This window comes from Onychomys torridus, chromosome 6 (genome assembly GCF_903995425.1).
Source record: "Onychomys torridus chromosome 6, mOncTor1.1, whole genome shotgun sequence".
In the NCBI taxonomy this organism is placed as follows: Eukaryota; Metazoa; Chordata; class Mammalia; order Rodentia; family Cricetidae; genus Onychomys; species Onychomys torridus.
Genome location: NC_050448.1, coordinates 37742700 through 37768389, shown reverse-complemented (window position 1 = coordinate 37768389; position 25690 = coordinate 37742700). Strand labels below are relative to the sequence as shown.

At 42.5% G+C, this 25690-nt stretch overlaps 1 protein-coding gene across 1 annotated transcript in view; it reads left to right on the top strand.

The window, feature by feature from the left end:
• Nucleotides 1-227: 227 nt before the first annotated feature.
• The window catches only part of Erich6 (glutamate rich 6), a 31018-nt gene continuing 5555 nt past the window's right edge, over nucleotides 228-25690 (top strand). The window contains exons 1-11 of the mRNA XM_036189450.1: nucleotides 228-467; nucleotides 1086-1143; nucleotides 7179-7270; nucleotides 8799-8861; nucleotides 9218-9273; nucleotides 9369-9485; nucleotides 12431-12526; nucleotides 17829-17986; nucleotides 18528-18601; nucleotides 19724-19860; nucleotides 24299-24384. Coding sequence (XP_036045343.1) covers nucleotides 281-467; nucleotides 1086-1143; nucleotides 7179-7270; nucleotides 8799-8861; nucleotides 9218-9273; nucleotides 9369-9485; nucleotides 12431-12526; nucleotides 17829-17986; nucleotides 18528-18601; nucleotides 19724-19860; nucleotides 24299-24384 — 1124 coding nt within the window. The 5' untranslated portion in view covers nucleotides 228-280. The remainder of the gene's footprint in view (nucleotides 468-1085; nucleotides 1144-7178; nucleotides 7271-8798; nucleotides 8862-9217; nucleotides 9274-9368; nucleotides 9486-12430; nucleotides 12527-17828; nucleotides 17987-18527; nucleotides 18602-19723; nucleotides 19861-24298; nucleotides 24385-25690) is intronic.

Here is a 25690-nt window from a genome sequence, read left to right as displayed (position 1 = left end):
GGCGGAGGAGGAGGCTGAGGCCGAAAGGGAGGGAGCGCAGGGAGAGCAGAAAGAACAGGAAGAGCCGGGAGAGCAGAGAGATCAGGGAGAGCAGAGAGATCAGAGCGAGCAGAGAGATCAGGGAGAGCAGAGAGATCAGAGAGATCAGAGAGATCAGGGAGAGCAGAGAGATCAGAGAGAGCAGGGAGAGCATGGGAGGGAGGAGGTGGCGGCGAGCCAGCAGCAGGACTATCCCGACCCGTTCGCGGAGCTGTTGGACGATGGCGACCTCTGGAAGATCATGGACTTCAGTGAAGGCTTTCTGGACGATGACTTGGCGCTATTTCGTCCTCGCCTAACTAGCGTGGTCACCCCCAGCCTGAGCGCCACCACCCCGACCAGCGAGCTGTCCAGCCCCACGTGGAGCCAGGAGGAGCTGCAGCCCAGCGAGGGCTCTCCTGCTTCTAGCAAAGCCTCGTCCCATAAAAGTAGCTTCGGGCTTCTCTTCTCCCCTGTGTGTGTGTGTGTTGGGGGGGGGGGGGTGCAGGGGGCGGAGGAGGCTGGCCTGGGGGCGGCTGGTGCACTCCTCTCTCTGCTGCCCACTGCACATACACTATCCAGTCCCGGCTGAGTGTCAGGATGGCTCCTGGTGTAGTATATAGGGGAATCGCTTAGTAAAAGGTGGAAGTTGGGGTCACTCCGGGGCACTAGTGTCTGCAGGGTACTGGGCGACTTACTGAAACAGTTCTGCAGTTACACACAGCTCTCTCCTGTGCATTGAATTTATTTAAGACATAGGCACCACTGTCTTATTTAAAAAGGGAAGCAGAACATTTAAAACAGACTTGTCAAACTCACAGTTCGCATTTTACTGTGGGTATGTCGTTACTGTTGGGGAAAGGGGGGTGTCCTTATGCATTCTAGGATATTTTGTTTACCAGCATCCCCGGCCCTTTCTACCCCTGATTATGTAAATAAACCATAGGCACATCCCTTTTGACAAAAAGACTCTCTTTAGCCCTCACCAAATGTTCCCTGGGGACAACATTTCACTTAAAGAACCCCTGGCATGGAGTGGCTAAATAGTTTAATGTTTCATTTGACAGCTTATCCTAAAATATTTCAAACATTTAAGAAAGACTTGTCTGAAGTGACTGTAGATAGGTAAGAAAATGTTTTCAATTATCATATTTTTTAAAGCAGATGTTTACCCTTTTAGATTTGTTATGAATAACACAAGGCATGTACAATTTATTCAAAAAGTTTTGTTACTCTTGTTTTTTTGCAAGCATGTTAGTATATGCTGTAATCCCAACATTCCAGAGTCTGAGGCAAAAGGATCGCAAGTTCAAGCCCACTCTGGCTTACACGGCATAAAACAAAAAACTTCAAACAAAAACTCCTACATTAATAGGCACTTTGTAAGAGATAAAGATGAAGTTCCTGGGTTGGGGGTTTAGCTCAGTGGTAGAACACTTGCCTAGCAAGCGCAAGGCCCTGGGTTTGATCCTCAGCTCAAAAAAAAAAAAAAAAAGATGAAGTTCCTGTCTTCATCTTATTACCCAGCTGTAAGTATGATGTGTCTGCTTATCAATATGATACAAAGTAGGTATAGACCATGCAGACAATAGTAAGTGCTGGGGCTGGAGGATGGCTCAACAGTTAAGGGAATGTACTGAAGTGGGGTTCCAGCACTTACCTGGGGCATTTCACAACCTTTTGTAACTCCAGCTCCAGGCTCCAGCATCTTTGATTTCAATAGACATGTGCACTCACATGTACATATTCCCCCCCCCCCCCCCGCCACACACACACACACACACACAACCGAGACAGAATGCTTATGGTCTTTATCCATTTTATTCAAATTTCTAATGAAATGTGTGGTCTAAAAAATAAGAATATATAAACATAGAAAATTGAAAATCTCCACACCATCTCTGACCCACCAGACACAGTTAACATAATGTTGGCAGTCCTGGTTTTCCTTCTATTACGTGTGTGTGTGTGTGTGTGTGTGTGTGTGTGTGTGTGTGTGCGCGCGCGTGTGCACATGTGGGGAAGAACATGTGTTCCCATGTGTCTATATTAATACATAGGCCAATGACCACCTAAGGTATCATCTTGAGGTGCCGCCCACCTTTTTCTTCTTTGAGACAGTGTCTCTCATTGTTTGATTAACTGGCCAGCAAGCCCCAGGGACCCACTGGTCTTTGCCTCCTTATGGCTAGGATTACAAATGTTAAGTGCTGTGGCCACCTTTTTTACATGTGTTCTGGGGGTGGGAATAACAGCCTTGTGTTTGCAAGGCAAGCATCTTACCAATTAAGCTACCTCTCCACCCCTTCAATTATCATTGTAAAGGACATTTTTCACCTGATTTATCAACTTCTGACTTAAAACTATTGCCTTCCTCTCCAGTTTTTGGTTTTGCTTGTTTTGTTTTGTTTTTGGTATTTATATTATTTTTAATTTCCTAGGATTTAGAACAGTAAAGAATTGAAACCTCTTCTTTTTTATTTATCAGCATTAGTATTGGCTTATAAAAAAATTAACACTAAATCCACTGTTGCTTTCTTCTATTTCTTCTCATCTAGTTTTCTGATTAACAAATTACAACACAGAGAAAGAGTAGATCACATTAACTATACCTTCCTATGAAATTATATTACTTTGCAATTTTATAATGTATGTATTATTAGTTACAATTGACCATTAGTACTTTACAGTTTGATTTTTAGAAAATTGAAAACAAAACAAAAAACACTCTCAATTGGATCCCTGGACAAGACTGTGAAATCTGATGTTAATAAACTTGATGCCTAAAAAAGCAAGATTTCCCATTCGGGTGTGGCCAGTTGCCTTCACTTTTTCTAGGCTGACCCATGGCCACATTCCCTTGATTCCCAGTTTTCCATCTTTCATTCCTTTCTATGTGCTGAGGAAATTCTTTAGGTAATATTGTTCATGTAGTTCTCATGAGTGCTCAAATTTCCAAGCTCTCGCCTGCCTGGAAATGTCTCCATGTTGCCATCGAGCTTTATTAGTAATACAACCTAGCATACGAGAGCATGGTTCAAAGCGTTGTCCTTCAGGGCTCTGAAGACTGCCTCACTGCCTCAGGACCCAGTATTAGTGATCCATCTGCCTCCCAGACCTCATCCTCACCTTTGTCTCCCTTCTTCCCTTCGGGATTCTCCCTTTCACATTTTCAACATCTTCAGGACGTTTGTTGTGTATGGACATTTTTCTTCTGTGGTTCATGACTGTAATTCTGAGAACCAGTTACTTGTGAACACTTTCTGACTGTTCTTTATTGTCTCTGAAGGACTTGGACTCAATGATATAGTAATATATAATGTTAATTCACTTTTATTCTTTTTTTGTTGTTCTCTATCTCTTTTTGTTGTTTTTTTGTTTTGTTTTGTTTTTCGAGATAGGGTTTCTCTCTGTAGCTTTGGAGCCTGTCCTGGACTAGCTCTGTAGACCAGGCTGGCCTCAAACTCACAGAGATCCACCTGCCTCTGCCTCCCGAGTGCTGGGATTACAGGTGTGCACCGCCACCACCACCACCACCACCACCACCACCACCGCCTGGCTGTTGTTCTCCATCTTTTCTGTTATTACTTTTAAGTAACTGGCAATCCTTAGTTATCCATTTGCATTTATAAAGGAATGGCTGGTGGGCAGCTAAAATGGGACCTTCCAGCACTGAGTACCTCACTTTGCTAAAGTGGGGGGATTTACAGGGACCCTGAGCAGCTGAGGGGAGCATAGCACAGCCAGCTTCCTGTGATCCCACTGTTATTTGAGTTAAGAGAAGGATGCAATACTGTCTTGTTGAAGTTTTTATGGTGGAATGGTCTGTCCGTCTGTCTTCCTCCCTCCCTCCTGCCCCTCTCTCTTTCTCTCTTTCCTTCCTTCCTTCCTTCCTTCCTTCCTTCCTTCCTTCCTTCCTTCCTTCCCAAGCTTGGTGCATCAGGAACTGTGTTCCCTGCCCTGTTTCTCATCCAGAAAGAAAACTGCCCAGACAATATGACTACGATTCAACAACAATAACAGCAAGCTGTTCTTTACCCTGCTTTAGAAATAAAACTACTGGGGCTAGAGAGATGGCCCAGTGGCTAAAAGCACTTGCTGCTCTTGCAGAGGACCAAAGCTCAGTCCCTAACAAACGTCTGTAACTCCAGCCAGTTCCTGGTCTCCAAATGGCACCACACGCATACATGCAGGCAAATCACTCACACACAAAACATTAACATAAACATTTTTGTAAAAGAAAGAAGGAAAGCCGCTGCTAGTTGTCTCCAAGGAGAGCAAGGAGCCTTCCTGGCTGGCTGTCCCAGGCCATTTCTTGACTTACAATGATGATAGCCACCATTCTCTCCTCTCCCTGGGTGCATGAAGAGAGGAGTTTCTCAGAAATTCCCTTTTGGGAAAGCTTACTCTCGTTTTGAGCTTCTGTGTCCTCTGCTCTGGTCTTTCTTTGACCCACAGTCACATTTCCTTGTCTCAAGGAGGTAAGTATTAGCTATGTACTAATGAGAGCACATTTTTAGAGCCGGATGTTTAAAGTCTGCTTTTTCAGTAAGACCCACCAAAGAAAGGAAAGAGGAGCGTGTGCTGAGCCGCACTGTGTCCTGTTTTTCAGCTATGTGATTTCAAGTCCACAGGAAGCACTCTTTTCCAGACAAGATCCTTGTGTCTCACAAATCTAAGGTGTTTTAAAAATTACACACAAACTTCAAAGTATTCTTTACTGAATTTGGTGAGATTATGGGTGGTGTTTTTTTTCTTTTAATGCCCTAAAAATACAACCAACATCAGTTCAACTTCTGTTTTCAGTTGCCTTACTGCTATTCTCATTGAAATGGTGCAAACTTTAGAAGGCAGATTGTGGTGGTTTGAGTGAGAATCCCCCCCCCCCTTCCATAGGCTCACATGTTTGAATGCTCAGTCATCAGGGAGTGGAACTGTTTGAGAAGGATTAGAGGGATTAGGAGGTGTGGCCTAGATGTGGCCTTGTTGAAGGAAGTGTGTCAGTGGAGATGGGCTTTGAGATTTCAAAAGTGGCCTCAGCCACTGCTTCAGCACCATGTCTGCCAGCTTCCCACCATGATGATCATGGCGGAACCCTCTAAAACTGTAAGCCAGCCCCCAATTAGATGATTTCTTTTGTAAGAGTTGCCTTGGTCATGGTGTCTCTTCACAGCAGTGGAACAATGTCTAAGACACAGATAGAAATGACAAAACAAGTTTGGGACACCCCCCCCCCGACTTTTGTACCTGTCCCTTTGTCTCCATGGGCCCCCATTCCCTTGCCAGTGAAAAGGAAATACTAAGGCTTGGATTAGCCTTTGTGAACTAATCAAAACATCCCAGGCAAAGCAGAATTCATTCCTACCAAGTATGCTCTGCTCAAAGTGAACTCTCTGGCCGTCCTCATTTATCTTCCACCTAAAGATTCCATAAACAGTCTTTGGTGGAAGAGTCAAAAGGCAAGGCCACTTAAATGAAGGATGGATTCATTTTTGTTAGCTTCTGCACTGTGACGGAGATACAGTAAATGTCGAGGGATCTCCCTCCCACGTGGCTTCCCTGGTAGTCCCTGCACCTCGTCTCTCAGGAAGGTTAGATAAACAGGATTGCCTCAGAGACTTGCCCAAGTGGCCCCCATAGAGGAGTTCTTTGCCTATTCCAGGACACAGTCCCTTCAGAACTGAAAAACAAAAGCACTTCACTGATGCAATGTGCCAGGGAACTAAGTGTCAAAAAGGCAGGAGAAGACACAGTTGAACTGTGGTGAAAAAGTAACAGTGCTAAACTGACGAAGTGAAACAAAAGTTGTTTGATCATTTTAGAAGATACAATCATTTCATTAAAATGCAAAGAAGCAAGAGATACTGAAAAGCAATGTTTACCTGTTACCACTAGAGTTATCAAACTCATACTTCCCTATCATGTCAGTGATTACTCACATGACTCATTAAACTACTCAGAGAAGGATAGAGTTGCTTAATTACAACATATTTGCCTTAACATCAGCACCTTTTTAGAAAGTCTGTATAATTACTTAGCATTCAGGAGGCAAAGGCAGGCAAATCTCTAACCTCAAGGCTGGTCTGCTTTATAGAGCAAGTTCCATGACAGCCAGACTACACAAAGAAACCCTGTCTTGAGAAAACAAACAAAAAGTTTGTATAATTTGTGTGTGCATGCATGTGTGTGTGCAGTATGTGTATGCATGTGTGTGTGCAGGTGCAGTCAATCCTACATGAGTGTGTGGAGGCCAGACATATCTTCCTGTATTGCTTTCCACTTAGTTTTTTTCTGAGACAGTCTCTCACTGAAGTGGGAGTTCACCATTGTGGCTAGACTGTCCAGCAAGCCCAGCCCATTATTAATTCTAAACTAAATAAAACAAACACTTTGTGCGAACTTAAAATTCATGTAAATGTTTAAATGTGCACATCATTAGCACAAGCGGTAAGTATTCCACATACACGCAGACACAGTGCTAGGAAATCCCTTCGGGGAAAAGATGGTGTTAGAAACCTCTAGGACCTAGAAAGTGTCTGTTTGGGCTGGGCTTGCTCAGGCCATGCTCACCTACAGCAATCTATTTCCTACGTTCACAGCTGCTGTGAAACGAAAGCAGGCACTCTCCTGTGGCTGTCTATGAGTCTGTATGTAATTCTCACTTCCTCAGAGAATGTTTAACACCACTGTATGCACCGAGGAGTGACATATGATGTCACTGTATGATGGACAATCATTGAAAGGCCAAATCTTCCCACTGTCTCTGATGGGAATCAGAGACAACCAGTCTGCACTATGGTCTACTTTTCCACATCAACGGCTTGTTCTGGGGCCTCCCCTTTACCACTCAACCTCAGGGCCTGAATTCTCTTTAGAACCCCACCATGCCTGTCTATCTATGGCATTAAATAACTCCTAATAAAACTCTTACCCAAAAGGTCAGTCCTCCTCACTGTCTCTCATGGACCTCAAATCTGAGGACTTTCCAGAAGGAAGACTTTCCCAAGAATTGACTGAAAATACAGGAATGGAAGAAAATATTTCAAAGAAAACATCAGAACTTTCTATGGGCATATGTTATTCAACTAAAAATATACTACATAGAGTAGATTTGTTAACAACCATGTAATTATACTCTAACATTGTGATTTAAATTTCAGAAGTATGTACCCAAGTTTGTATGAAAGAGTTCAGATATCAGTACAAACAGAAGAAAGTTGGCTTCAACACATTTCTGCTAAGAAGCAACCACGTGAGTAGTTTGGTTCCTTAGCTTTTGCTGGGGGGTTGGATTGCAAATTGGAAACTGAAGTCGCATGGAAGGGCAGTAGAGCTGATGCTGAATCCAGGAGTGTAAATAAACATTGAGATGTTGGGAAATTTGTTAATCTCATCAAGCATTAGTCACTTTATCTCTTAGCAAAACTAGTAGTGACACAGGAGTGCTGATCATCAAGATGAGTTTAAATATTTAGCATCATTGGTACATCATGTTTGATAAATGACAATGTTTTTATTCATCAAGAAATAATCGGCCATTAAGACAAGTATGGTGGCGCTTACCTTTAATCTCAGTAATCACAAAGCAGAGGCAAGCAGATCTTTGCGAGTTCAAGGCCAGCCAAAGATATACAGTGAAACCCTGTCTTGAAACAAAAAGAGAGTCCCATTCTATTTCTGATATATACCTTACATTTATTATAGAAATGATAAAAAACCTTTCAAACTATCAATAAATAATATTTAAGCTGTGGTTTAGAATGTATAGAGACTATAGAAGAGTGCCTATCTAGAATGCAAAAGGCCATGGGTTCAATCCCCAGTACTACAAAAAAAAAATTAAATATTTAACTTACTCAGTATAAGTTTTTAGAAGAAATCATGGGGAGGGAAGGGTTTGTTTCAGGAAGTCAGGAAAGAAACTCAAGCAGGAACTCAAGGGGAAGCCATGGAGGAATACTGCTTGCTCACTCATGCTTAGCTAGCTTTCTTATCATAGCCCAGGTCAGCCTGACCAAGGAAGGGAGCCACCCACAGTGGCTGGCCCTCCTACCTCAATTAACCATCCAGACAACCCTCCACAGACATGCTGTGGTGGTTTGAACGAGAATGGCCCATGGGTCCATCTATTGAGTCCTTAGTCCCCAGATGGTGGAACTGTTTGGGAAGGATTAGGAGGTGTGGCCTTGGAGGAGGAGGTGTGTCACTGGAGATGGGCTTTGTGGTTTCAAAGGCTCCTACCATTTCCAGTTAGCTCTCTCTAGCTCCTGCTTTTGAATAAGGATGTAAACTCTCAGCTAATGCTCCAGCACCATGACTGCTGGCCTGCTTCTACACTCCCTGCCATGATGGTCATGGACTCAGTTTATGAAACTGTAAGCCCCTAATAGATTCTTTTTTTCTATAAGTTGCCTTGAACATGGTATCTTAGCACAGCAATAAAAAAGTAAGACACATGTCCACAGGTGAATCTGACCTATGTAATCCCTCGATTGATTTCTCTGGTGACTCTAGATTGTGTCACGTTGCTAGTTAAAGCTAACTAGGACACCAACAAAGTGACGTGGGTGTGTGAAAAGCCGTGTGTCATTATCTTCCCAAAGAGTTGACCCTATGTGTGTCTCTATTTAATCACTGTCTAGGAAAGGGGGACATTTGAAAATGAAACAAACACAGGCACTTATTTTTCTATGATATATTTTCTTTCTATTTAACTTGTTTCTCCTTTTTCAAGATTGAGGATAAATACATGTATACTTTTTGTTTTGTTTCATTTTTAGAAAAAGTACCATCCCTTGAAACAAAGGTGGTACAACCAGAAACTCTGGCTTCTAAGTTAAGAGGTAAATGGATGTTTGTTTTCACACTGTTTTCTGGAAAAGACAAATTGTCAGTAAGGAACCAACCTAACTTGCAGTGTTGAGAATGTATACAGGCAAACAGTGCAAATGAAGGGCTTGGGCACACGTGTGTGTATGTGTGTGTGTGTGTGTGTGTGTGTGTGTGTGTGTGTGTGTGTGTGTCTGTTTGTCTGTCTGTCTGTCTGTCTGTGTCTGTGTCTGTGTCTGTCTGTGTGTGTGTGTGTTTGAGTATGTTGAGTTATGAGGTCAGGATGGGGGAGAATCTCTGGACTAGAGGAAAACAGAACACACAGCACAATGGTTATAATTTCCCATCTAAATCTATCCTTTCTCTTCAGGAAAGTGGGTAATTAATCCTGAAGAGTGCAAACTAAGTATTTTATTTGAGACAGAGGTAAGAGCTACTTATCATAATAACAAATGCATTGTTCTTGTAGTAAAGTGACTTATTCAATCCTTGATGTTTTTCTCTCTCTTCTTAATATTTAGTTTAATGAAGAATTTGTAAAACTGTTTGAATCTCATCTAAGAACATTACCCAGCATTGGGCCACCGCCCATTTTGTCATATAGAAAAGAACTTCCCTATCCGGACATTAACATCAAGGTGACTTCCATTCATATATTTTATTATTTCTATAAAGGGCTACGTGGGGACTTACAGTGATTGGTACAATAGATGTGAATATACCTTAAAGAATCAAAGCACAAGGCCCTGTACTTGGAGGAGCACTTGGGGTGGTTTCCTAAGTCTTCATAACTGAGTGCTGAAAAACAAGCGAGCCTCTGCCCTGTGGTTCGAGGCTAGAGGTCTGGATCCGGAATCAGCAGGGCCACCGCTGTAGCGGGTCTCTGTCTTCACTCTTCCCTGCTTAAGTACTGGAGGGCAATATCGCTGGGCGTAGTTACACCCTGCCACTCTCTGCCCCAGTGTTCACTGGCTTCTTGTTGGGTCCCTAAGTCCAAAGGTCCTTTTCTACTTACAACACCAATAATACTAGATTAAGGTCTGTTCCAATAACCTCATTCTAACTTGGTGACCTTCACACAGACCAAACAGAGTCATATTCCCAGGTGCCAGAAGTTAGACATTCAACATATCCTCTAGGAAGACACAATTCAACCAATGATAATGCTCACAAAGTGAATACAGGTGAACCTTTGCCAGATTGAATGACATTAAGGGACCAGTTAATGCCTGTGTTTGAAAAGCCAGATAAAGTTTTCATTAGTAGTTCCAGTGAGCCAGGGCACCACCTTCCACATCAGAGTGCTGATGGGATGGCTGATAGAATGATCATTCCCAAACCTAGATAGTATATGATGACCACGTGAAGAGAATACACATTCCCAGATCTGAATCCCTGTGACAGCTTCTTCTGGGATACACTAGGTGATGTTTTGTGCATGGTAAGGAGACCCCAGTAGTGCCCCAGTATCACAGCAGGACTGATGAGACCCTGTGTGAATGCACTGAATGGCAGCTCATTGCCATCATGCATAGCAGTTGAACTGTATGGTACTAACAAAGGGCAATGCATTAAACACCATGCAACATGTCACCAACAACTATTTGCTGAGCTGTCTGGAAACTTGAAAGTCACTCCTATAGAATCTTCAGACTGGACTTTTTTACCTGAACAGAGAGAGCACTTCCCTTCCTCTGAGTCAGAAGGGCTTATATCCAGAGAAGTCTCTTAAGCTAGTGGGGTTATGGTCTTCCTCTGACTCACAGAGATGGGCTTGACCATAAGAAAGGCCTCGTGGGGCCGGGTGGTGGTAGTTCATGCCTTTAATCCCAGCATTCAGGAGGCAGTGGCAGGCGGATCTCTGTGAGTTCGAGGTTAGTCTGGTCTACAGAGTGAGTTCCAGGAAAGGCACCAAAACTACACAGAGAAACCCTGTCTCGAACCCCCACACACACACAAAGGAAAAAGAAAGGCCTTGTGGCTTCTTCTCCAGGGAGATGTCCCGACCTGGGCAAGGCTGGATCCCCTGGCTCTGGAGGCAGACATTGCAGGTAGCATTAACATTAGCTGTATTCAGGAGGGGTAGCAGCTGGCATGGCTAGCCCTCCTCTCCATGCCCTCTGCATGTGAAGATTCCAGTGCCACTCATGGTCTTTCAAAGAATCTCCATTTTGCTTCATTCTTGGGTGAAGGAACAAAAGAATCATGAGCCCAGGGATGTACTACCAAATCTCTTGTATAGAAAGAGTCATCATTTCATAATGGCCCTAGCCTTTTTACCTGCATCTCTCCACTGCCTATAGATAGAGATGTCTTTACTCAAGTGGCCAATCCCTAACTGCACTAGCTAACTCAGTCGCCCTTATAATTGGGTACCTGGCCTGTCTCAGAGGATAGTTTAGATGGCAAATACAGATGTGCTGTTTATGATCTGAAAGGCATATCTGAATCTCTTTCTAGAGGATTTTTCTGAGACTCAGCTACTTACCTGGCCAGGATCCCCTGCATTCATAGATGTAACAAATTACCAACATGTCCTTAGTTCAGGAACCCCTCAGGGAATTACTGAAGCCACCCTGACTTCAGCTGTGTCTGTTTCCTATCACCTGCTTCTTGCTTTCCTGGATTGCCCTGTGGAGTTCAGAACTCCAAGCAGGGGTCCCCCTGAAGGACAGACTCTGGTTGGTTGTAAAAGTTGGCAATTGTACATGGTGAATGTGAGCTCTCCCTCACAAGCTCATGTATTTAGACACCTGGCCCTCAGCTAAAGATGCTGTTTCAGAAGGCTGTGGAATCTTTAGGAGGTAGGGCCTTACTGGAGGAAATGGGTCACTAGGAGTGGGTCTTGTGGGTCATATAGACTGTCCCATTCAGGCCCTAGATCTCTGCTTCCTGACTGCCAAGGTGATGTAACCAGCCACTTCACATTCCTGTGGCCACAGCCACAAGCTACTACTACCATACACCCTCACTGCTATGATAGACTGTCCTCTAAGCCAGGAGCTAGAAGAAACTCTTCTTTGTTTAAATGGTTTCTACCAGGTATTCTTTCTCAGAGACACAAAAGCAGCGAACACCTATGCAGTAATGCAAGGCTTCTTCTTACTGGCACTTACAGGAAACATCGACATATTGAAACACCCACGACTATTCTGTAACTACCTGTAGCTACAAACTATCTATTTCTGTCCCTTCCAGAGGACTCTGAGGTCATCATTTCTGCAGATTTCTTCTTATACTCACACAGCTCCGAGGCTCTTAGCTCTGCTCTTCTGAATTGTACCAGAAAGCAGCATTCAAAATGCATCTCGGGCTCCTTATCCCCTTCTAGCCCTTGAGTGGAAGTGATGTCACATGCTGGACTATACAGATCTTGCTGGCTTCATCCCGTCCACTAGAAAATCTCAGACCCTTAAAAGTCCCCACCCAGTACTTGTGTGACAAGTGTTCTCAGATAAATTGGCACGTCCCCCATTGTCTTTGTTGACCCACTAGACATTCACTGTCCACAAGCAATTCCACCTGGGCTGCTGGGCCTTGGGGCACTTCTTCACTTTTTCTCTTTCTCTCCCTCTCTCTGAAGGATGAAGAAGAGCTAGCACTCAAGTGTGAATTTTGTGGAAGTGATCTACAATCATTCCCTTCTGAGGCGGACATTTGCTCTGGACAAAAAAAGCATGTAAGTTAGTTCTAAATAAGGTTTGACCAAGGAACTTGTGTTGTTGTTTAAAATATGTAGTACTTTCCCCTACTTCTGTCCCTTATGTAATTTTAAGGACTGTGTGTTAGCTATCAAGGAAATGCCCATCACAACCATCACATTCACTAGGACAGCTATAATTTAAGATTGATCATAATGTGTTGATAAAGCTGCAAAGACACTAACAGTGTGGCTAGCCTAGTGTTGTGGGACACACATGTCATTCCAGGACTCAGGAGATGGAAATAAGAAGATTGAGGGTTCAAGGTCAGGTTGGTATATATAAGGCCCTGGAGGGGGGTGAGATAAAGGGAGGGAGGGAAGGGAGGGACTGTTAACAAACTTTCAGTCCTGTGGTCATTCAAGAACTTTCACAAAAGAGATGAGAGATAGGTTTTCTGTCCCCTCATAACAGGTTTCTTCACTCACACAGTGAGCCAGATCAAGCCGAATTGAAAAAGTGTAACAACAGGTTCATTTGAGCAAGGCAACTCCTGGGCAGGTTCTCCAGTCCCAGAGACTGGAGAGGCTCAAGAAGCCGCTCACCGAGCTAAAGCACAGCAATTATGAAGCCTGTGGGAGAGGGGTGACGATGTGTCCGCCACAAGCTGGGTTTGTGCCCAAGTATATCAAAAGCTAGAATGCTCAGGTGGGGACTTGGGCAGCTGGCGGCAACAGGGGAGGAAGTAGCCATAGTTGCCAGGAATGCTGCACTGGCACCTTTTCTCTGGGAGAGCAGGGTTTGGAGGGAGGGAGGCAGGAATGGGGCTTTCTGGATCATGCAGGGGTGAGCTGGAGGTTCCAGCCAAACACCCCAACCTCTATGGGTGTATGAGCACCTGTTCAGATTTGGCTACTTCCTGTTGGCATAGGACGATGTGGGGAGGGGGGAGTTGGGAGTTGGTGGGTTCGTGCTCAGTGGGAGGTATGAGTGAAGAAGCATCCAATTAAGTGCCACCCTGAAGACCTCACAAATCTGTTCCTGGAAGAAGCAAGAAGGCAAGTTGCTAGGAGGAAAACCCAGATTATCACCACTTGTCCTACGAATGGGACTAGCCACGGGAAGAGTGAAGGTTTCCAGAAAGAATGGAATGGAGATGTGTCCTGGTTGTACTGGCAAAGTTCTTCAGACAGTTTGTAGAATGACTCAATAATGGTTTCAGCCAGGCCAGATTTTTTGATACAGTAGCAGCGCTCTTTCCCCAGGAACATGCAGGTGTCTATTAAACAGCTGCAATAGATGTACACCTTGGTATCATAGCAAAAGCTATAGTTTGGGGTGAAGAGGCATGAGCATTTTCCCTATGTCCAGATAGCCTGGTTTTAGCCAGATGAGACACACCTTCAAGTCTATACTTAGAAGACAACCAGAGAAAATTCAAAACCTTGAGCTTGCAGTAAGTAGTCAGTGCTCTGTCGGTTCATCAGAACTCCACTTACCAGTGCTGAAACTCTGAAAGTCCAGTGGAGTAAGAGCATAGGAAGGGGACAGAAGTCCAAAACATCTTTATACACCTCACAGCATTTACTTATACCTTTACAACTTGCATTTTTACATCTTAAATCATTTTCTGTGTTCCTTTAGTGAAAAGTTACATCTGAAGCCTGTTTGTCCTTTACTATGAAGGCTAGGAACAAGGCAAGCCTGTCCATATTTTTAACAAAAAGCCTACCCAATGAGCTACCAAGGTGGCCGTGGCCTTTGGGCGGGGCTGTTAAATTGGTGAGGTTACCACTAGTTGTCAAACACCATCGAATCTGAGAAGGATACATTTTACCTGAGTTAACGCAAGTGCAGACCAAGCAGCTTCTGACTATTAAAAACGACAGGGACTTAATGGCTTCCTAGACAGCTACCCCAGATTCCTCTGTGGGTGGTCACTGGGAACAGAGATCCCAGAGCAGTGTCAGTCTTTGGCTGTTGGACCCAGAAGATCTGACAGACTTTCCATTGGAGTGGGAACCTGGGAAGACCAGTCTACCTTGTCTAGGCAAAGCAGGACAATTAATTCCCCAGTGTCCTGGATATCCACAGTCCGGACAGGGACTTGACAGCAGCTGAAGTGAAAGGCAGTTTTTTTCTGCCCTGTGGTTGGCTTTGTCACATTGAATGCAAGCTCCGGGTGGAGGTTTTTCTGCACCCATCCATTTTCACCCACCAAAAACAAAAAGCAAAACAAACAAAAACAAAAAACGAAAAACAAAAACCCTGCCCTTTCATCTCAACTGTAAAACTAACATTTTCTTTTAAAGATGTTTAAGATCTCTCAACTGTGTGATCTGGTAATACCCAACTAAAGTACCGTATTATTTCAAGAATGAAGACAGAGCACTACCATAATTTGTAGAAGACAAAACCAAGTTTCATCAGTGTAAACAATTCAGTGTCTCTAAAATCAGTACCAAGTGGATTACTCTTATGTTGCAAAATCTGGCTGCCAAAAAGATACAGTCACTGTCTATGAATGCATAGAGGTACAGTTTTAATACTCCATTAAACCAACATTGTTTTATATCTTATCTTTCATAAACCTCATTTTCAGGACAGGACAGGAATTCTCATACAAAAATCCATCCTAATCCAAAATATCTTGGAGACATGTTGTCTCCTTGGTAGGCCCACCCCATGTGGTCACCTTTAATCAAGATGGTGGTGAAGTCACATGACACACCTCTTCTCCAACCCTAGTCAAAATAGTGACTGCCCACATGGCTGTACTTAAGATTGCAGCAGACCATGTGTTGTTTCCCAGAACAGCTTCAGTTTAGAGTTACACGTTTTAAGTTAACTTTCTGTTACAGTTTTTTAACCATAAAAATCAGGGTTCCATTAGCTAGTTTTAATAAAGTAGAATAGCATAAAACAACTTTAATATTATTTATATACAAATGGCATATGAATCTCTGTTATTATATCAGATTGGGTGACCAGAAAGCCCAGGCAGCTCATTACAATAGTAATAGCTGGATTTTCACCAAGACACAAGGAACATAGTAAACTCATGCATCCAAGACCAGTCAGAAACAAACATGCAGTGGCCACACACACTTATACATTTAACTGAGCCTGATAAAATTGTGTGTGGCTCCATATCTGCAAGAAGCCTTATAGGCACAGAGCCATCCATCCATACAAAATAGACAAAACTTTTCTAACAACAAGACAAAACTTTCTGCAGGAAACCAACTTTGTTACAAATTATATAGATTGTAAACCATGTAGGGGCGGGTATCAAAGTAGGACATTGGTTCTACATTGGTCAGGCTGGCTGCAGGACAAGAGAAAACCAGAAGAGAAAAGAGAAGTGGGGTGTCCACATAGGTCAGTGGGCCAAAAGACCCAGAGCCACGTGGAATACAGCAACCTAGAGCATAAGCTGTGAATCAGGTAAGTGCACTCAGTAAGCCAGTGAGATGTACCAAAAACATGCATCATGTGCCGCCAGCACTGGGCAACAGAAAGTGTGTGATTCTTCTCCATGAGAGCACCGAACTGCACATTGGATACACAATGCTTCAAAGGTTGAGTGAATTGGGTGAGGAGATTTTGCCTCATTCACCACCTTCATCTGACCTATTGCCAGCTGACTGCTACTTTAAGTATTTTGACAACTTTTTGCAGGGAAAACGCTTCCACAGCCAACATCATGCAGAACATGCTTCCTAAGAGTTTGTTGAGCATGCGTTTTTGATTTTTTGAGATAGGATTTCTCTGTGGAGCTTTTCTGCCTTTCCTGGAACTCACTCTGTGGCCCAGGTGGGCCTGGAACTCACAGAGATCCACCTGCCTCTGCCTCCTGAGTGCTGGACTTAAAGGCATGCACCACCACTGCCTGGCTATCATGGGTTTTTATGCCACAGGATTAAAGCAATTTATTTTCATTGCAAAAAAGTGTTTATTGAAATAATTTCTATTTTGATTAATAAAGATGCATTTGAGCCCAGTTACAATAATTTAAAAGTTGTGGTCCAAAACTATAATCCCTTTTGCACCAACCTACAAAACAATTTTCTTTCTAGATTTATATCCAAGAAAATGGACAACATGTATCTATACAAAACTTCTAAACAATCAATCTTGACTCTTAATACACAAAAGTGGAAACATGTATCAGTATAATTAGTTATTATTCGGCCAGACAAAATAGAAGTCTTAAAACATGCTACAGGATGGATAAGGTCTGAAAACACTATGCTAAGTAAAAAGGACAATCACAGACTAGCATGGTTCCAGGGGTGTGAAAAATGGGCAAATGGGGAGAGACAGAAAGCAGGTTAAGGACTGGGGCCTAGCTGGTAATGCTTTCCTAGCATGCCCAAAGCCCTGGGTTTCATCTCTGCTACCAAATAAAAGGGGGGAAGTGTTAATCCCAAAGTTGGGAGGAAAGAAAAACCACTGACCCAAATCATCACAGCCAAATTAATTAAAGCAAGCTTTTTTTAAAATTCATGTATACACAGGTTGATTCCCCCAAAGGCAGGGTTCAAGAAGTCAAAATTGGATGTGAGGAAGACAAGGTTTTTAATAGCTCAGGGGTAGGGGTTCCAAAATGAGGGACTTGGCGGCAAAATAGGCAGGATTATGGGAGCAGAACATAAGCATAACAAGTTAGTCATAACAACCTCCTGAAACAAAGACAGGATTTCAGTGGGGGTCTTAACAACAGGTAGTAATAAGAAGGTAGTTATAACAACCCTTTTGAAACAAAGAAAGGATTGCCATTCTTAATACAAGCAGTACAGAATCATTTGTAGTTAAGGTTACAGGTGTGGCATAGCCCAAACCTTGAGAAACAGGTTTAATCATAAATGGAAATGAACCTAGTTTGATGGCTTTCAAGCCTAAGATGGAGGCAGGCTGGTTCATCACACGGTGACACATGCAGTATTCGCAGTGCTTGGAAGGTGGAGACAGGGAGATCATAAACTCAAGGTCATCCTTGGCTACATAGAAAGTAGACAGGAACACATGAGTTGCTGTCTTAAAAACAGAAGAGAAGGCAGATTAATGATTTGTGGCAGCTCTGAGGAGGGGAAATGACTGTTAATGGGTACAGGTTTTATCTGAAATGACTGGTAATGGTTGCTCTGAAAATACTAAAACCCAGCTGAAATAACTCTTTTAAGCAGATGAATTGCATCACGGTGTGTAAACTTTATCTTGCCAAAGCTACTAAAAGAAAAGAGTTATGGCCTCTTGTTATCCATACCTCATTGGTGGTTTGAAGGTTTTACTCCTCTGATCCATTCACCTATTACCCATAGCTTCTTTGTCTTGCAGGCTTGCTGTTGTCTTCAGCTACAAAATCTTCTTGATTATATCAATGAGGAAAGGCTAAACATCAAAAGAACTAAAACGGACTTAATAAGTATTAATCCTCATGCAGCCCATGGCAGTGAGGTTGATAGACTCAAGGCAAAGGAAAAAGCCATTCAGAGGTAATGCAGGGCCCTGGTGCCAGACAGGACATGCTAACTGAAGAGCATCTTATAAAATGAACCTTGGTTTCTCAAAATATATAATTATTAGGGTGTGTTTCTTACAAAGAAATAGAAATGAGCTAAAGCAAGCTCATTATAATTCCTGGTGGATGTTAGGAGATTCATAAGTTCCAAGAGGCTCAGTAGTAGGATGCTTCCCCTGTGTACATAAGGCCCTGCAATGAATCCCTAGTACCACATATACAGATACTAAATAATAATGGTAATAACAATGATGATGATATTAGAGACAGGAACCTAGTGAGCTCACTAATTTAAAGTATAAATTGTCAATCATAAAGTATCAGGGCAATCCAAAAATCCCTATGCTAGAGAAATTTGCCCTATAAGCCCAGTCACATGCTCTGATTACAGAAGCTGGATTCATTAAGTGATATGAAATAACAAAGGATGGTACTTGAGCCATTGAAATTTGTAGTACACTATTCCCACTTTCAACTACAATTCAGATTTATGTTTGATGGTTTTGATTTTGTAGGAAACAAGAACGTCAGATGGCCAGACATTTTGCAATGGTATCAAATGAACAGAGCACCCCGTCATCTGAAGACGGTAAGGCTGTTGTCATGGAGGTTGTTGTCATGGATGCCATACAGCATCAGAAAGCTCAGACGTTGAGCCAAGGCATAAAATTGGCATATGTTAAAATAATATTGGAAATGTCCATTTGTAAGTATCATAAAGACTGTATCTGGTGAAATGAGTCAAGAAATAGGGGCTTCAGGCTCTTTGGCTTTAGAGTTCTTGGTCCTTTGCCTCATCATTATTGGCTGAAATTAACTAGTAACATCCTCAGAGCCCTTCTTAGATAGTGGCTGAGCGTTATCAAGTTTGTGTCTCTTATGTTAGGAAGCATGCCTTGCACTCTTTTCTCAAACTCAGATGGGGAAAATCTGTCAAAAGACATCGAAATACTTTCTTCTTGTACTCACCAGCCCTGGTCAGTGTGGGTACAGAACTGGAGCAGTTGGAGGAGAATTGAATTTAGCATCAGAAATCATAGCTTTATATGTTTCACAGGCCATCTGATTTAGAAGAAATATTTTAATTTTCTCAGTCAGCATCAAGTTCCTTCTGTTATTGAAAGGTACTTCAGATAGTTGGTTCAGTTTGTATTTTTGTAACTAAATATCTAATATTATGGGGGGGTTCTTGAAATTCACTGTTTCTCACTGACACTAAAGGCCTTGTGGCACACACCTTTGACCCTAGCACTCCAGCTAGGCACATTTCTGGGAGTTTGAGACCAGCTTCGCTTACATAGTGAGTTCCAAGCATTCAAGGAAAGGAGTGAGGACAGAGGGAAAGAGGGAGAGAGGGAGGGAGGAAGGGAGGGAGGGAGGGAGGAAGGAAGGAAGGAAGGAAGGAAGGAAGGAAGGAAGGAAGGAAGGAAGGAAGGAACTCAAAGCCTAGAAGTTCCACATAATGAAAACTCTCTAAGAGGAATTTTCATTTTTTATTTAATAGAAATTTTTGATCATTTTTTTTAACCAAAGAACCTCCTCCCTATTTTAATTTAATAAAGGTCCTTACTTTTCTTCTTTTTAAAGAAGTGTGATAAATAAATGCATTTTCAACAGGGTTTTAATTTTATTTTATTATAAAGTGTGTGTTTTTTTTTTTAAGGCAAAGCATGTATGTACTTTCCTGTGATTTTTTTTTTTCTCCCACTAGATTCAAAGCACTTGAAGACAATTTCTTACCAGCTTTCTGTGGATATACCAGAGAAGAAGATCATTGAAGACACAGATGATATTCAGATTAGTAACATCTCCATCTTTTGTTGTGATTCCAGGAAAACATGTGGAAAGGTAATTCTTTTACAATTTTTGTTTTTGATTTTTTAAGCCAATTTTGCTTAAAACATAAAGTTCTTATGGATGTCCCATTGCTCTCTCTCTTAACAATAACTGGTACAGACCTGGGATTGCAACTGCTTCCACACTTTATGTCTTACTAATGTTCTTAGGTTTAAAGCCTTTGGGCCTTAAAATGTGACTGTTGCACATTAAAGACCATTTGGAGCTGGGCAGTGGTGGCTCACGCCTTTAATCCCAGCACTCGAGAGGCAGAGCCAGGAGGACCTCTGTGAGTTTGAGGCCAGCCTGGGCTACAGAGTGAGATCCAGGACTGGCACCAAAACTACACAGAGACACCCTGTCTCGAAAACCAAAACTAAAACCAAAAACCAAGCAAAACCAAAACCAACAAACAAACAAAAGACCATCTTGAACTCTTAGAAAGAGGGAAGAAAAATCACCCAAGTCCTAATCACTTCCTCAAAACTGTGTTAGCATTTGAAGTATTCTGTTTGTATTGCACCTCCATGCTCCTGGCGTTAAAGAGGAAGAACTTTAGGGGCCATTCTTCCCTTAAATGACCCAAGGCGATCTCCACCAGGTTCTAAGAAGAGTGTATTTTACAAATATTGAGGGGAGTCTTCTACATTGATTGTAAAATTTATGTAAAGTATAAAGAACCAGAATTACCAAGACACTCTGGAAGAAAACCAAAGGAAGATGTAGACCTCTACAGAATATAGTGATTAAGCGAGGATGATACTGAGGAAGGGTCAACAGAGCCACAGAACAGTCACTGATCAGATCCCAGCAAGCATGCATTCATAACCCATGACAGCAGTGCCCACTGCAGAGGAGTGAAGAAAGAAAGAAAGCCTTTTTTTCTTTTTCTTTTTTCTTGTTTTTATTTTTGGTTTTTGTTTGTTTGTTTGTTTTTTGAGACAGGGTTTCTCCGTGTAGCTTTATGCCTTTCCTGGAACTTGCTTTGGAGACCAGGCTAGCCTTGAGCTCACAGAGATCCACCTGCCTCTGCCTCCCGAGTGCTGGGATTAAAGGCATGCACCTCCACTGCCTGGCAAGAAAGCCTTTTTAATGTGTAGTTCCAGGTCAGCTTGGATTGGGCAGCCATATGCTGTATTAATGAAATTGGAAAGACCATCTCATACCACATGTAGAAACCAATTTTAAGGAGATTAAATGCGGAAATACAACATACAAAATTATCAAGATTTCTTTTCTTGTTGTTTTGTTTTGTTTTATTTTTCAAGGCAGAGTTTTCCTGTTTAACAGCTCTGGCTGTGTCCTGGAACTCAATTTGTAGACCAGGCTGGCCTCAAACTCATAGAGGTCCACCTGCCTCTGCCTCTGGAATTAAAGGTGTATGCCACCACTGCCCAGCTTCCTTTCATTTTTTAAATGTATAATATTGGGGGATTTCATATGTGCATGCATTGTATTTTGATCGTATTTTAACGTGCATCCAGTGTGTTTTGATCATATTCGTCTCCAGCTCTTCTTCCTAATTCTTCCCAGATCCAATTCTCCTCCCCCTCTCACCCTTCCCCACTTCATGTCTCTTTTATTTTATAACTCAGTCCAATTGTGCTGCCACGAAGTATCTTTAACATCATAGAATAGAGTTATACCTGAAAGCAGTATTTGCTAAGGACTTGGTTTTTGGTTTTGGTTTTGTTTTATTGGTTTTTTGAGACAGAGTTTCTCTGTATAGCTTTGCACCTTTCCTGGAACTTGCTTTGTAGACCAGGCTGGCCTCGAACTCACAGAGATCCACCTGCCTCTGCCTCCTGAGTGCTGGGATTAAAGGCGTGAAGACTTGATTATTAAAATTAAAATTTTGAAAAGCAAGCCAAAAATGAAGGATCATTTAAATTACATTTGGCATATAAAAGTCTTATATCCTAAAGTTACAAGGAATTTTTATAAATCAAGATGAAAAAGTTAATTTTTCCAAGTGTGGCAGTGCACACCTTTAATCCCAGCATCAGGAGGCAGAGGTAGGCAGACCTCTGTGAGTTCAAGATCAGCCAGGTCTGATCAAGTTCCAAGTTAGCCAGGGCTATATAGTAAGACCCTTTCTCAGAAACAAAACAAACAAACAAACAAAAAAAGTGAATCTTATAGAAAAGTGAGCCCTTTCCCAAAACTCAAATAGAAACTTTTCACAAGAGAAAATGCAGATGGCTAAAACCGTTATGAAAGCCTGCTCAACCTTCTTCATCACCCGAGAAATGAAAATTTCAGTCCATACTAACAATACTGGTGAAAGCATAAACTCTGATAGTGCTAAGCTTTGGGGAGAGAACCAAACAGTAGCTGACCAGCATTTGCCTGTGACATGTGATGGGACACAGAACTGTAAAGTCATCTCAGTGGAATTAAACCCTACAGGAACTTAATACCAACATGCACATATAAGAATGTTTGAGCAGTCAAAAGTAGGAGAAACCCAGGTTCTTTCACCACATGCACAAGGGAAAGTCACTGCACTGCAGCTACTCAATGGGAGGGATCTTTCACTGAGAAGAAAGAAGATATTACAACAGATGATCCTATGTGTCTTAGTTAGGGGTTCTATTGCTGTGAAGAGCCACCATAACCATAGCAACTCTTATACAGGAAGGCATTTAACTAGGGATGGCTTACAGGTTTAGAGGTTTAGTCTATTGTTATCATGGTGGGAAGTATGGTGGCATGCAGGCAGACATGGTGCTGCAGAGGTAACTGATAGTTCTACATCCAGATCTGAAGGCAGCAGGAAGAGACTGTCACATTGGGTCTAGGTTGAGCATCTGAGACCTCAAAGCCTACCCCCAGTGACACACTTCCTCCAACAAGGCCACAGCTACTCCAACAAGGCCACACCTCCTAATAGTGCCTCTCCCTATGGGCCTATGAGGGACATTTTTATTCAAACCACCACATATCATATATGGAGCATTAAAAAATGGGAAAAGCTAAATGATGAACACACAAAAAATACACAGAAATTATCACAAAATCATACTGTCAGATGCATCTTGGCAGAGTGTTGTTACTGTGCTTGGCCCACTGGGCTGTTCACACTGGGGTGAGCACACTGGGATGGGCCCACTGGAGTCTCTTACTCCATTTTTGAGCTTGTGTGGTAATGACATGGTGTTTATTTCATAATTACCCACTGTTGAAAATAGTGTCCTGTAGTGCTTCTCTGGAAGTATTACATATTTCATGACTTCAGAGGTAAAAGAAAAAACAAGGGCATCATTTCCAGATGGAACAATAGGTTTTCAAAGTATATGATAATGTTTATCCAGAAACTTGGATCACTTCACCCTAGGAATTTGTGTTCCATTTTAGTATATATTAAGATCAGGAATGCATAGAATTAAACCAAATCCTCAGTTTATCATAAATGTTATCAGATACAAATTCTTTTTTTTTTTTTTTTAGCTGAGGACTGAACCCAGGGCCTTGTGCTTGCTAGGCAAGCGCTCTACCACTGAGCTAAATCCCCAACCCCCAAATTCATTTTTACATTGAACTTCCATATAAAAGTGGTTGAACTTGGAGCATAGTAGTTCTCTTCCTGTGTCTTCCTGTCTCTCCACTGGCTTATTGCTGGGGATGTAGCTTGGTAGAAAGTGCTTGCCTAACATGTGCAGGGCCCTGGGTTCAATCCTTGACACAGAAAAAAAAAAAGTGAATAAAGTAGTGTAGAGAGATTTTTTTCTTTGGGCCACCAGCTCACAAAAAATGGCATGGAGACTTACTATTAATTACAAAAGCTTACTATTAATTACAATGACTTGTCCCACAAACTCGTATAACTTAAATTACCCCATTTCTATTCATTTACATGCTGCCATGTAACTCATGGCTTTTACCTCTGCTCCTGCTTGTCTTGCTCTCTCTCTGCATCTTGTTCTTGACCTTGCCTTTTTCTTCCTAGAGCTCTGTCCCCAGAAGTCCTACCTAACCTCTTCCTGCCTAGCTAATGACCCATTCAGTTCTTTATTACACCAATCAGAAGGATCCTTGGCAAAGACACATCTTCACAGTATACAAAAAGATTATTCCACAACAAAGTAGGTCAGATTTATATAATAATACTTATCCCTTCGTTGTTCAGCTAAGCAGTTCCACAAATATATATAACCGTTACAATAAGGATATGAATGTTGTCACTGTGATGTGACTTTTTCTTGTCTCCTTTTGTTTTTTATGGTAATATAAATGATATAAAAAATAAAACTTTCAAATAGGTAAGTGATGAGAAGGGGTTTATTAAGTTATACTGCAGGTATTCAGAATGACCTGTAAATTGTTGCTGCTGACCATCCCATGTTGCTGAAGCGGAGCTAAGCACATTAAATAAAGAAATGGTTTGCACCATAGTGCTCCTTGCGTTAGCTCAGCAGCCAACAGTTAATGTTGTTTACTGTGCACATAGGTCATGAGGAACGAGCTCTTGGAGAAGTACTACAAGAATGGAAGGAAGTTTCTCACCTCCTTTCCAGATGGGACAACACAAATATTGTATCCTTTCTTTCCATACCTGATTGAATTGGCTTTACTTCCCAAGCAGAAGAACAGGCAGGGCCTGATGGCATAGGCTTGTAGGCTCAGCTACTTGAGAGGCTGAGGTGAGGAGGCTGAGATGAGGAGGGTGAGGTGAGGAGGGTGAGGTGAGGAGACTGAGGTGGGGGAGGCTGAGGTGAGGAGGCTGAGGTGAGGAGGCTGAGGTGAGGAGGGTGAGGTGAGGAGGCTGAGGTGAGGAGGCTGAGGTGAGGAGGCTGAGGCGAGGAGGCTGAGGTGAGGAGGGTGAGGTGAGGAGGATGAGGTGAGGAGGATGAGGTGAGGAGGATGAGGTGAGGAGGCTGAGGTGAGGAGGCTGAAGTAGGAGATAAAGCAGGAAGATAACAAGTCTGTGGCCTGCCTGGGCAACTTGGAGTGAACCTATCCTAAATTCAAAAATCAAAAAGGAGTTGAGGAGGAGGTCTGTGGCAGACCACATGTGCTTGGCCTTAGTGTCAATCCCCAAAGAAAATGAAAGGAGAGAGGGAGGAGGGACAGAAAAGGAAGAGAATGGGGATAGTACAGAAAAATACATCCTCCCCAGATTCTACCACCCAGAGAAGAGCTGCTAACACAGGAGATGCTCCTCCCCTCGTGCTGCCCTCCAATCCATAAGCTTACCGATATAGATAGTTCTTTGAAGTCAGCTCTAGCACATATCTCACTCTGCAGCTGGTTCTGTTAAGCGATGCTAAGAGGACATCATATGCAATCGACATTGAGACATGCACTCTTTGTACCACACAGTGCTGAGTCCTGTGAACCCATTTCAGCAGTGCGGAAAGTTCTCTGCCTCACCTGCTGCATACTTACAACTCATTTCCTTGAATTAAATACCTAGGAGAAATTCTAGGTAAGAAATGTGGACATTTCTAGCTCTGATATTTTTTTTTTAGATTTATTTATTTATTATGTGTACAGCATGTATGACTACAGGCCAGAAGAGGATCTTGTTACAGATGGTTGTGAGCCACCATGTGGTTGCTGGGAATTGAACTCGGGACCTCTGAAAGAACAGCCAGTGCTCCTAACCTCTGAGCCATCTCTCCAGCTCTAACTCTGATATTTTTTACCTCCAAACTAGAGGCCGATTTATACACTCATGAACCAAAGGACATTAGCCCCTTCATCATAGGCCACTCAGATAGTCAAGCCATGGAGTTTGGGCATAAAAGCCACTCAGGATCTCTGGAAAAAAGAAAAAACAAAACAAAACAAAACAAAACCAAAAACCCAAAGAGACCTTTTTTCATGAACTGGGTGCTTC